At 40.1% G+C, this 13,801-nt stretch overlaps 1 protein-coding gene across 3 annotated transcripts in view; it reads left to right on the plus strand.

The window, feature by feature from the left end:
• RAPGEF6 (Rap guanine nucleotide exchange factor 6) overlaps positions 1–13,801 on the plus strand; it is a 122,251-nt gene that overhangs the window by 18,261 nt on the left and 90,189 nt on the right. For all 3 annotated transcript variants that reach the window (XM_059483403.1, XM_059483404.1, XM_059483405.1), the window contains exons 2-4: positions 7,030–7,100; positions 7,727–7,783; positions 8,711–8,794. In XM_059483403.1, the coding sequence (XP_059339386.1) occupies positions 7,030–7,100; positions 7,727–7,783; positions 8,711–8,794 (212 nt within the window). The remainder of the gene's footprint in view (positions 1–7,029; positions 7,101–7,726; positions 7,784–8,710; positions 8,795–13,801) is intronic.

The raw sequence follows: 13,801 nt of genomic DNA on the forward strand, positions 1-13,801 counted from the left end.
GTTCTATGAAATGTTATTTAATTAGGCTTTTTGAATTAGTGGTGTTTCCTACATGGAATGATGCAGCTTCATTCCTTAGGCATGCTGCTTAAACTCTGCCATTCTCTGCAATGTACTTTAATGTCCTTCATTCATAAAATTTTCATTTGTCTGACTGACTAATCTGTCCTTTCTCTTCCCTAATAGTGTCTCAGTGCTTGTATTTAGTTTTTATTTTTAAGTGGCCTCCGGCTAAATAGGAGGCTACTTTAAAGGGAATTGTTCCTTTAAATGAAGAGCTTTGAGCTGATACTCTATTGCATCACTTGCATTTTTATTGAAGTCCAATGTCTATGCCACTGAACAAGAAGAGTAAATAAGCTAGGATGGAAGAGTTGCTTTCCAGTTCATCTCGTCATGTTCTTGTTAGTTTAGGAGCTGTGTGCTCTGTTACACATGTTTAAGTGGATTTTTTTCTGTTGCTCCCACAAGTTTTGGGGGTAGCTGACAGTGTGTAGGGTGGGCTCCTTGAACCAGCATCCCTAAAGTTGGTGAATTTGCTCTGTAGATATCTGAATGTGTAAAATATGGATTAGTGAACTACAACATGTTTCTGTGTTTTTATTTCTGGTATTACAGTATCAGGAAAGAATTTGGGAGTACTATTTTTAAATTGGCCTTAAACAGAAACTAAAGGAAACAGCACGGATTCCAGCCTTCGATGAAGCAACAGGAAGGGAAGCAATGAAAACCATAAACCATGCTGAGTAACATTTCCTCTCTTCTGCTACACCCCCCCACTCCCCAAGGGTGACAAAGTCTTTATTGAGCCTGACAGGATTCCTAATAAAAGCTGCATTCAATCTGTATAAGGAGCCTGCTGAATCACTGAGAAGCAAGTAATGGCATTGGGCTGGAGGGAGCCTCCCACTTAGAGCTTACACAGCTTGTGCTCTGTGCTCCAGGAATCACCTCTGTTTGCTTTACTGAAATCTGGGCACTTTAAATAACAACTTTAATACAGAGAAATTCAGACACTGTCCAAGAGGCTGTGTAAATCCTTGTCCTGAAACCAGATGAGTGCTTGATTCTGATGGAGTTTGTTTCCAGCCTTGTTTCTGCTCAGAGCGCTGGAAAGGGACAAGAAGCTAAGCAGCACACAAACAGAAAAGTACCTTTCAACCATGCAGCTTCCTTCCCTGGAGGATTTTGTACCTGGAGGATTTTGTACATGATGGTCTTTTTGAGTGCCATTGGAATTTGGGAAGCTGTTGCCATATGGTTTAACTGCTGGTTCAAAGGCAGAAATGTATGTCTATTTCTTTTAAAGTATATTCTTAGTCACATGACTGAATCTTCATAAAATCTTTAGAAAATACTAATATTTTGTTTGCTCTGAAACATATAAAATATGCATCCTGCCAAGCGCCTTAGCTTGGAAAAGGAAAGGATGTGAAATCCCATCAGTCATCCTTTGTGCTTTTGTAGAAGCAGGTTTTGTGTGACCCAGGGAATCCTGGGTGGCTCGGCAGCCTGCGAGGGCTGGCTCTGGGGAGCCTTGAGTGAGCCAAGCATATGTTCTTGCAGGAGGAATTTAATGTGTTTGGGATGGATTGAGAGACAGGTTTTGTGCAGCTCTTTGGGACAGGTTTGCATGTGAGAGCAATCTGTCTGCAACTTGCTGACACAGCTGGTTTTACTTGCAGCTTTGAAGTGCTGGTGCTCTGGTGCAGGTTCTGCTCTTTTCTCATTCCCTGAGCAAAACTCCTGTCTGACTGAATAACACTTGCCAGTCTGCTTTCTTTGGGAGCCCTTGGTTCAGGTTCAGGGTGGATCTGGGGTATCTGTGCGGCCCAGGCTCGCTGGGATTTGGGAGCATCCCTGGATGCTGCAGTGAGCAGCTGTCCCTTGGCCAGGGGCTGATGCAGCTGTTCCAGCTGTTCCGGATCTGGGCTGACTCTGCTGCTGCCATGAAGGACACAACATGACAGGCAGTGCTCAGAGGAGTCTCTGGGGGTTTATCACTTCCTCAGCATCCCTAATACCTGATTGCAATTACTGAGGTTGTCTCTATGTGAGATTAATCAGAATTTACAACTATGAGGTAATTTCAGAACAATTTATTATCCTTAGAAATAGACCAGATTTCCTGTTTAGTGTTTAATAATAATAGTAATAATAATATGTCACTGGAACACCTGGCTGGGGTCACATAAAGTGAAGCATTAGTTTTTTGTTTTGTGTTTTTGAGGGGCAAAGTTGCTTTTGATGCAGTCATTCCATTCCTTGTTTCAGAGCTGCTTTTATTTTTTTAATTGGTTTTAGTTTTTGTTTGGTTTTTTTGGGTAGGGGTTTGGGGTTTTTTTTCTTTTTTTTTTTTTTTCTTTTTTTTTTTTTTCTTTTTTTTCTTTTTTTTTCTTTTTTTTCCATTGCTTTTACCCCTTTTACCTCCTGCTTTTAACATTGCAGTAAGATTTGTCTTGGACCTCGTTGTGGACTTAAAGCATCTGGATGCAGGTCATGTGAATTACAGTTGTGCTGCCTGGACTTGTTGTTGGTTGGGAAACTTTGTGGTCAGAACTCCATGTTCGAGACCACTGTTCCAAGTTTGTAAAGATGTTTCTTGGATTAAAAGCCAGAGACTGGGTGACAAGAGGGTGAAGCAAAAGGAAATTATATCTACTTGCAAGTTTTGCTTGTCATTGGTGCTGCTGTACTGTTGGTGCTTGTTCAGAAACATCCAGATCTTAGTTGTATTTTAAAAAGATGCCAATAATGAAACTTAAGTGTGACCACCACTTCCTCAGCAACTTTGAGTTTGGATTATATTTTTCTCATGATTTTTCTGGCTGACTGTACTTACTTCTTTATTTTAAAAAGTTACATCTTACAATTAAGAAACTAATATTTCACCGTCCTTGCAATAAAAAAATAGGAGTGAATTATTTTCAAAGAAATGTGTTGGGATAAGCTGGTCCCTTTACTTTTGTAGTGTGAGTGTTTAGTTGATGCTTCTTTTATTTTCCCCTCTTTTGGTATATCTGAGAGTTAGCATCTGGCAGGGAAAATGAGAAGTGGTCTGGGTGTTCAGGTGGCTCACTTCTAACTATATTGGGATGAGGATGTTGCTATAAAAGAATATATATTTATACAACATGGTATTGTCACTACAATCTCTGTGTTTTTATACCGCCTTTGGTTGAGCAGCTGGTTAAGCTTTTTGCTGAAGGCTGTGTGTGCTGGAATGATAAATCTGGTGCCGCGAGCAGCTGAGGCTGCTGCTGACCACAGTGCTGTGATAACAGCGCCATCCTCAGAGCCATCCATCCCCTGCTTTCTGCTCTGCTGCTGCAGCCCACGCTGTTCATACGCTGTATTCTGCCATGGGAATCATTTGAAGACACAGATGGCCTCTGCTTTTTTTAAACACATCTGCTGTGAGAACTGGAGGCAGGGAATGATCTGTCCTGGGCAGCTTGGTGAGGGATCACTGCGGTTGCGGTGTTCATGTTTCCTCTCTATGGTATAGAAAATCTCCTTTCTCACAGGATTAACAACTGCCTGATTACTCTTTGCTCAGTTTCCCACGTTCCCTTGAGTTGCTGGAGCTGCAGTTTTAGCTAGTTGAATAGATAATGTGAGTTACTTTCTCTGTAAATAACCTTAGTCAAGGTTGTTTTCTGTCAGAGATTGAAGAATCTGTTGTGGGCATAGCATTTGCAGGTAGATCCTGTGCTGCAGTTTCAGCTATTATTTCAGCTGCTGAAAAGCTCTGAAGAAAAGATTGCAAAATAAATTCATTCTAACCTTGTTCTTTAGCTTAGAGCGTGTGGAGAAATTGTGTTTCATCAATAGTTGTGTCTCAGTTGGATTTTGACAGAAAAAATAAGTAAAGAGATTATACGGAAGGATGTGGAAAGGGGCTGTAAAATTCCAGCAAATGTTTTGTGTTCTGCTGATATGATGCTGAATGTTGCCCTTTGACATCAGTTTTCTTAGTGAGTATCAGAAAGTATCTGTGAAAATGATCTCTGCCCTTTGTACTGAGGTTATGCTTGATCACTGTTTATAACTGCTGTGGTGAAATAAATCTGGTTTTAAAAATAAAACTGAAAATAATATTATAAGCTATTGTAAACTTTGAGTTAGAGAAAGAAGTGCTTTCAGCTCTGTGGGAGGAGGATTTTTGAGAGCGTGGTGCAGCTGGACTTCAGCCTCTGTCCACAAGGTGGCCACAGCCCCTGCCCATGTCCCGCCACCCTCAGATTAATTGATGTTCCTTGTGGGCAAAGATATAGAGTGAGACTCTAAATATAGTCTGGGAAATGTAATTTCAGTGCTATTTTAAGCACTTAGTCTGAAATGACTTGGAAGTATAGAGAAAACTTCACAAACTATGATTGATTTTCATAGGTAATGGTAATTTTCATTTTATTGGGAAAACCTGGGATATATGCACCACTTGCACTATCCCCTCCTGTGTTAGAATCTGAAGTGGCACCTGAGGGAGAGGAGCAATTCTACCCCTGGTTGTATGTGTTCAAACAAGCAAAAAAGGCTTTCTACCAAGACATGGAAAACAGATTGGATGGGTATATTTGAGGTGCTGGCAGAAAGAGGAACCTCACAGCCCTTCCCAGAGATTGCTGCGTTGTTCTTTTGCTCAGTGGCACCCAGAATCACCTTCTCTGCATGACTGGGAAGAGGGGCTTGCTTTAAAAGTCAGGTATTTTTAGGGAAAGCATTACAAATCCTGATCTGAAACCACCTATAGAAACTGCTGTGTGTAGCTTGTTGTGTTTAGCTTGTTGATGCACCACCTGGCTGTGTAGTGAGTTGCATTTATCATGTGGTTTGTTATTTATCAGCATTAGAGCAGCAGTAGTGGGCAGTGTAAGTTAAATGCCTTGTGCAGGGTGAGGGAATAGGAGCCTTTGCCTTCCCTGTGCCGTGCTCAGCTGTTCCCTCTGCTGCTGCTGCTCAACAGATGAGGTTGGACTTGGGGATGCTTTCCAGACATGTATCCCTTTAAGCAAATGTTTATCCCTTATATTTGCCAACTGTTTGATCATCAGGCTCTTCAGTGGATCAGTGCAGCAGTCCTGAGTGCTGCAGGTGGAGTGCAGGAGTCACTCCAGGCTGAGTGAAATTGCAAAGGGGCTGCTGCATTCTGGGGAGTTGTAGAGAATAATTTACAAGTCAGGATGTGGTCATTTTTCATATGCAGAAGTTAAAAACTTTGTGAATAAAAGGGGAACATAGGCTCTTGTTTCTGCTTACAGTTTTCTGTAACTCATAGCTACAGAACTGCTTATCTAAAACATTGTCAAGATGTTCTGTTACATCTTAGTCCCAGTTATGTGAAAAAGTACTGGAAAATATAGGAAAACCTATATAGACAAAATGAGTTATGAAGACTTAAAAAATTCAGCTTTGATACCAAATACTGATTCTCTTCTGGCTACCCAACTTTGACAGGAGTTGTGAATATCCTTCTTTTGGCCTGGGAGAATCAGATAATATTAACTACTAAGCCACTATATGGTCTGAGTGTATAGTTGCTGCATTTCTGTGCCTGATGCTTTCAGGTGGAGAAGTTGGTGTAGTTCCCTGCTCAGAAACAGGAAAGCTCAGAAACAGGAGCTGTTGGTTATCTGAAATGACCCTTTGGCTGCCAGGTGCCCACCTCTGACAGGCTGTAGTGTGCTTGGAGTCTATCCGTAGTGCTCCTGGATGGTTTCACTAACAAAAACATGTTTGTGGCAGCTTGCATGATTAAAATGAGATTGGACTGTGTGAAATGAGTGCTTTGTAAATGTGTTACAAATTCAGGCCTTCTGTTTAATTTTAATGGGATTTGGTAATGACATTTAAAAAAAAAAAATCAGAGTTTTATTGGTTTTACATGGTCTGCAATTATGTCTGACCTTTCATTTGATGCAACAGTTCATATCAGTTATGCTGCTAAATGTGGACTATGAAGCCAAAGAACTTTTCTAAAGTAAATCCATTGTAAATTCTGAGACCAGCATTCATATTGATTTATCTTATGTAAACACTGGATAAATGCAGCACTTGAAAATTCAGAACATACCTTCCAAGGCCAAGCTGGAGACACTGCCCTGTGGTGTATAATGATTTTGTTGTGTGTGTGTTTGGCTCTAACTGCCCACCTGTTCAGGACAGTAAATTAAGTGCTGAATAGCCCTAGTGAGCTGTCCCCTGCCATGTGGTCTGCACCATCAGCACAGATATTTTTGTGACTAAAGAGGATTCTGTCTGGTGAGAGGTTTAAACAGCTGTATCTCCTAATTACAGCTTCTATGTAAAGTTCAGTTTATAAAGCAAAATAATCTTCATGTTTTAATAGTTTTGTTTCTGTGGTTGCTAGTGACACTGATGTGATATTGACTAGTGGCAGTAGGAGTGAGAGACCTCTAAAGCTTTACTGTTTTCATCTTTGCCAAGAGTGTTTTGGGTACTTTTTGATGTTCCCTCCAGACCTGGACTGGGCTGAGCAAGAGAGGCAGTAGGATGGTGTAGTTTGTAGTGGGCCTGCCAGCTGGGTCTGAGGTAGACATGAAAGAGTTTTTCCCCTCTAAATAGAACCCCTTTGCTATGAAAAGGTACTCTGGTGGTTCTCTGCACCCTATACAGTGGCTTTGGTTTTTCACTGGTTTTGAAAAATTCCTTCTTTAAAGAGATCTTAGAAGGTTTCAACAGTTTTTGTCCTTGGGTGAACAGGCCTGCTCTATTTGTCTTATTCCATGTGTTGCTTGCTGCTGTATCCATTAACATAAATAATATTTTCAGAGATTTTTTTAATGTTTTTTTTTTCAGGTCAGTGGTTATGCATCAGTTACACTTCACTCTTTTCACTGCCACAGCTCAAGTGTAGACAGGGTTCTTCAAGTCTATGTGTGTCCTGACCTATCTATTTATCTGGGCTTTGTATAATTCGGTGTAACTTAGTGCAGAATGTGAAAAGTAACACTGAGTGATTAGATGTGAATGAGATTGCTTATGTGATTTTTTTTTTTTTTGTTTTAGGACTTGAATACTATCTATTCTTTCCTTCATGGGCTGGACATACTATCACACTTCAGGGAACATCAGCTAAGGTGAAGTACTCTGCACTGTGTGTTTTTTAGCACACTTACATCTATGACATCTGCATTTTTGTGGAGCTAAGCAGAGCTTTTGTCTGCCTGCAGTTTGAGGTGGCAGAGTATTGGCCAAATCCACTGCTGAGTTAAGTCACTGCCATAATGTAGCACAGAATCTAAACTAATTAGCTCTTCTAAGAAGGAAGGCAGAGGTTACTCCCATTTGCTTCCCATTTGTCTACTGTGTAGACAGTGCTCTGTCTTAACTCCAGATTACAAAAGTTTTTTAATGCTTCAGACATTCTGATGGTCTCAGAATCCATAAAATGGAAGGCCAACAAAGCACAAAAAGTGCTTTGGTAGTATTTTAGTTCCTTTCAGTTCTGTTGCTATGGGTAATTCCAATGTGTGGGAGTGATTTAAACCCTTGGAAAACATGCTGTATATTATCTGTTTGGATAATGAAGAGCACCATAATAATTTGAATTTTCCAGTTAAGCACATCCTTTGTTTAGAATAAAAGAAATAGTTGAATTTGTGGTCTTAGAGCCTGAAAGTGATTCGACTGAAATGCAGTGATTAATGTCTTATGATCTTTGGGGATTAAAATTGAATTTAAACTTCCCTTCCTCTTCCCTCAGAATAATGTCGTCAAGTGCCCGCTATGAGAGGTACAAGGGCAACCAAGTTCTCTTTTGGTGAGTACCCAGCACTTGTTGGAGTTCTTCTGCAGAAATGTGGGCAAACCCAATGCTTGCATGTTGTTATATGTCATTTGCTGTTCAGTCCGTGTCAGTAATTGGTTGAAAGCAATGGCAGCGGTGGTTGTGGCAGCAGTGCAGGGTTGGTGTTTGAGAGGCGCCCGCGACCTTCCAGCCCCAGGGACAGCAGAGGGGTATCTGTGTGTGTGTGTGTGTGTCAGTGACACCAGGTGACAATGGCGAGGCAGGCGGTGTCCCCTCTGCAGTCTGGTGACACTCAGCTCAGTAGGTGGCACTGTATCCCTGGAGCTGGCACTGCCTGCACGGAGCAGCCTGTGCTGGACAGGGCTGGAGCTCAAACCCCGTCCCTGCACATTGCAAAAATTGGTATTTTAGCTTACTGTTCTCTAGGCTCTTCCTGGGAGGAAAATATACTTTTATTTCCCTCATATTTTTAGCATTGCTTATGGTATATTTATCATCTCATAGTTAATCCTAGCTTTCTGTATGAGGCACAGCTTCCAGCACACCCTAGTATAAAAGAGATGCCACCTGCTCGTTGGTGTGGTGGCTATGTGTGACACACACCTGCTCCAGGAGCAGGTCAATATCTGTGTGTGGGGTTGTGTGCTGTCCTGTATTTATAGCCTTTGTGCATACTTTCACTGGAATAAAACATTTTTGCTTAAAATTTCATTTTAATAAAGTAAATTTTTAAACTGAGTTACATGTCAAAATGTAAAGTGTAAGAAACATCTCTTATGTGAATGTATAAAAAAAAATCCTGGTCCAGTTGGAGTTCTCAGGTTCTTATATTAAACTGGTAGAACAATAAACCATTATTTTACTGCAATAATATTTTGGATAATATAATTCTAAGGTGCTGTAAGGAGAAGTACATATCCATGATTTCTTTTCTTACAGCTCAGAAACTATTGCAAGATGCTGGTATATCCTGCTTTCTGGATCTGTGCTCATGAAGGATTCAATGTTTTTGCCACCTTGCAGGTAGGTAAAATAATTGAGTTATTGTTGTTATTTAAGGCAAGTTTTTATTTTTAATAAACGCTTTCTACGTATTTGTGTTACTGTAATTTGTAAAGAATTTTAAAATGATTTCATAATTTTGGTTTTTCTAAAGTTTGATAGTGAAATAAATGTTCAGCTAATTCCATTTAAATTTTCTCAGACTTTTTCTGCATGTTGAAATTTCTTTGTGTAATACTGCACTCAATCTAGTTTGGCTTTTTAAATTTGTAAGAGAATTTGTCGTCAGCTTATTACCTAGGTCTCTTTGAATAATTTGTGCTGTGTGACTGTTCTGGATAGAGTTCCCTGTCACAAAAATATGGCTGCAGATCACATAGCTGCTGCCATTTGGTCAGAGCTGTATTTAATGGCACATATGATTTTTATGTGAAGCAAGAAGGGGCCAGCAGCATCAGCTGTGGAGAGCTTGTGCCAGGAGCCCATCTGTGTCCTGGGGCTGACACAGGAGCACTGACATGCTTTCACTGAAGCACATTATTAGACTTGAGCTGAACTTGGGCAAGTAATGCCCTGAGTACCCAGAGTAATCCTCTGCTTGACCTTGCACATCACTCATTTTTATTTCACTCTGTTTCACTTGACTCAGCATGAGCTGACCATGAGTGCACAGACTTAAGGCCAGCTCCAGCTTACATTCATTTCTGTACACTTGAATTTCATAGTGTGTACTAGTAAAAACATGCAGGACTGAATTTTTCAACTCAGTTAGTTGTAGGCTGGATATCAAACACTTAGTGCTCCTTGAGTGGCTGAAGGTCATTGAGTGAAATTGTTCAGAGAAGCTGTGGCTGCCCCATCCCTGGAAATGGGCAAAGCCAATTTGTTCAGGGCTTGGAGCAGTCTTGTCTAGTGGAATGTGACCTTGTCTATGGCAGGAGGGTAGGATAAGATGTGCTTGAAGGTCCTTTTCAACCAAAATCATACTATGATGAGTCAATTATAAGTTCAGGAGTACCAGCAGTGAGGACATGGCATGCTGGTATTTGCATAAAAACTCTCTAAAATCATTGTTTTGCAAAACCTGGAGTAAGTCACTTACAAGCACCATTGCTTGTAAGGTTTCTTGTGCCTTAAAAAAGAGAAAAGCAAAGTAAACCTGTTACAGTTAATTCACAGGATTACAGCTACATTTATTATGGATAATGAGGGTGGTGAAAGAGTTATCTGTTAGATGGAGCTGCTGGCAGGTTACAGCTTATAAAGGGTGGTTCCTGGGGTGTTCTGTCTCCTTAGGTGGTGAGATCATGTGGAAAGGAAGAGAATGGACTCTTGAGAGGTGTCTAAGATGTTCAGCTCCTTTTTGTTTGAAATACAGTCATGCTCATGCATGAAATAGAATGGGTTTTTTTTTTCTTCAGTAGAGTGGGATAAACTTCAGTTACTTTCCTGTTTAAAATCTGTCACATTGCTAGTTGAGGGAACTGCAGTCATCAGACACAGGCTAATTTCATATGAAATAGTGCCTTGGATAAGTTAGTAGTATTCTTTCATAATTGTAATTAGCAGCATTTTAATTACATTTGAAGTAATACTTTATGTCACTCTTTATTCTTTGTCCCCAACCAAGTTCCTGATTATGTCAGTCATTCTGAACAGAGGCTTTACTACACATGTACAGGAAAGCACAATATTGTCTTTATTCTGATTGCCTCAGGTATTACAGAGCTATTCTGTATCACACAAAACAAAGATAACTTGCTGCCATGTTCTCTTTGCCTGATGTGCATATGATCCTAGACCTGTAATGTTTGTGACATAAACTTCATGGGAGTGTATGCTGTGTGGGATATTGCTTTATCCATGTAATCATTTTTCAAAATTCAGCATTGCACTAGAAACTAACTGCCCAGCATTAATTATATAGTAACAATTATATAGGAAACTGCTGTTACAATTGATTGTTAGTGAGACCCTTGCAGTCTCCATAAATAATCATAGCCACTGGACAGTGGTTATGGTTTAATAACTGTTTGCTGGTATATCCTCACAGTACTTGTCCTTTTTCTGTCATCTGCCGTGTGATTACCTTGATGGATAGGAGGAGACTGTAGTAAACAACTGAAAACTTAACCTGGAGAAGATGCTATCCTGCTTTTTGCCTGCCCCCTTTCATCCACTGTCTATCAGAGCTTTGGGAAACCTTATTTTTTCTCTGCAGAACTCTTTGAAATAAAATATTCTGTGGAATCCTACCTGAAAGAGTCTTAGCCCCTTGAAAACTTAAGGAGGTGGGCAGTTACTGCTTTATTAACTTTGTCTAAGTATTTGATGGAACCTGGGCCTCACTGTGCTTGAAAGAGTCTTTTATATTGACTTGATGAACTTGTATTCAAGTTGCCATTCAGAAATTGGTTTAAAAATTGGAGGAGTAAAGCTTGCATCCAGGCACAATAAATCTATTCAATATGCCGACACTGATGCTCATGATGGGAGAAGCCCTACAAGATTCTTAAGGTAAGATGCAGATCAGTCAGTAATGCCAGGTACAGGGATGGCATAATCTTGATTACCCTATTGCCTGGAGAATGGATTTGTTAATAGATTTGGCATAGGAGGAGAAGAATTTGCTTGTAACATGGAAGTGATGGCCAGAATAAAAGAACAGGATTGACGGATTTGTGGAAGGAAAATCATGTCAGCAAGTTAAAGAGGTTTTGTGTTAACCTTACTTGTTAATGAAGATAATTCATGTGAACAGGATATTTGAAGGAGATTACTCACAGCAAGATTAGCCATAGGAGATATATCAAGGACCTGGTGGAACTTTTGAAGCCAATTATGTGGCTGACAGCCTCCTACAGCTGTGAGAATTGAACCTCCAAGGGAAAAATACAAACTCTTGAAACATTCAAGATGTAGTCATACTAAAAAAAACACTTCTCTTTTCCCTGTTCTTCCTAAATCTCGCAAGTGGAGAAAATTGGAATCCTTGTTCTACTCATGTTGTGTGCATTTCTTTGCTAAAAAGAATTGCTTTATTTAGAATGGCCTTGTGGTTGTGTGGTGTCTTTTCATGAGAGTTGTAGATGCATCAATGACTCAATTAGCCATTTCTCTTTTCTTTAGTAAAAGGAGAAGACCCAAATGCTTAGATCAAGAAAATGATCATAATGAAAGAGGAACTCTAGTTTTGCATCATGAACAACAGCTTGGGTTGAAATTATTTTAGCTTGTTTTGTATTAGTATTTGTGAGTAACAATATTTTTATTTTAACTGACTGTGACTTCATAGTGACTGTTAATAGTGTTTACATCTATTGTGTGTGAAGTGCCAGAAGCACAGAAAATACTGTGCTGCTACAGCACTGTCACTGATGGAAAGTAAGACTGTGAGATTAGAGATTTGCAATTTGAAGAATTTAAAGATTAACAAAATGCCATAATTTAAACGTTAATGTATGTAACTTTGTTCTCAAACATATTTATTAATTCAAATATACTATCTAAAGTCAGATCAGTTTTGCTTCTGAAGCTTGTAGGGCAGCTTTCTGCAAATATTTGTGAATTTGTACCATTTGCTGCAGAAGTAAACCAGTGACTCAGAGCTCCTGTATTCCCAGCTTCTGGCAGTGCAAGGCATACTGGTCTTTTTGTCCCCTGATCTTTCCTTTTCAGGTTTAACTTGAATAATGCTTCTGCTCAGACTGCACCTGCTGTATCCAAGCTCTGTCCTAGTGCTCCTCAAACTCTGCTCTTCCTCTTCCTCATCTCCATCCCAGTCCCAGTGCCTGGAGTGTGAACAGTGTTTTTCCTCCCTCTGCTCCCATGGTCTGGATCCATGTGTGTGCCAGTCCCCTGCTGCCATGCAGTAAACCTAATATGTGACAAACTGACAGTTGCCAGTAAGGTTCTGGACTGTGGCAATTGTTGCCATAATTGGGATTTAAGTTTCTTACTATGTGACTCTAACTATTGCAATACAATACTCTTGAGTGTATGTTTGCTTCACACTGGAAAGCTCTTTCCGACTTACTGTTGTGGGTGATTTTCTCTGCTCTCTTAAAAGGAGCTTCAGGTTTACATCCCTGTGCTTATCAAGTCTGAGAGATTTAGTACTGAGCACAGGATAGAAGCAGTGGTTATTCAGTTAATTTGTGGCTCTGGATGAGGTGATGTTTTCCTTGGATGTTTCTGTTAAGTGGTGGCTGTAACTTGTAGCATTGCCTGACAGCCAGTAAGTGAAGCAACAACTTGGGAATGCTACCAATAAATGTATTTGTAAAACTAATTAATTCAGATAGAGTTGTTCAGATTTAAATTCTTCTGGCAGAGCTAGTGCTGGCATGAAAATACTCTGAGGGAAAAGGGAGGCAACTCACCAGTGAGAAGCTGTGTCCTGCTCTCCCTAAGTGTATTGGGCTTGCTGATGTTGAGTAAGGGCTAGGAAGGTGCTGCAGACTAAGAGTACATAGTGGATCTTGTTTGGTATAGACTGATCTTCTAAGAAAGTCAAAAAATGAAGAAAAACTGTTCTGACCTGTCTCAACTCTATGGCTGAATAATCTTGTCCATATTTCCCCTGCACCAATAATTTCCTTTAGGTCTATTCATGGTACCTTACAGTATCAACCCTTTAGAAATTTTGTGGACTGCAAGGGATGCTGATTGTGCCACAGAGTTTTTTGTTGGCTAAACTTAAGTGCAAGAGAAAGGAAATTAGAAGGAAGGGGTCACATATGGTTTGTTTATAACTAAAATACAATTTTACTAAGACTTTGCAATCCCGTGATCTGGAATAGCTGGAAAGCTGCACAGAAAGTGGGAGGTGAGACACAGGCTTCCTCAAAGGTTGTCATGTTCAGTGTATAAAGTAATTAATACAGAGATCTTGAGCTTGCAGCCTGCAAATTGAGTAGCATGTTATACAGCCTCCAAAATAATTTCCAATTAGAACTTCAGCAGGCTTAAGAGATAAACCTGCTAAATGTTGTTATTGAGAGCTAATGCAGAAATGGGTTTTGATGA

The sequence above is a fragment of the Ammospiza nelsoni genome, chromosome 16, assembly GCF_027579445.1.
Source record: "Ammospiza nelsoni isolate bAmmNel1 chromosome 16, bAmmNel1.pri, whole genome shotgun sequence".
Lineage (NCBI taxonomy): Eukaryota > Metazoa > Chordata > Aves > Passeriformes > Passerellidae > Ammospiza > Ammospiza nelsoni.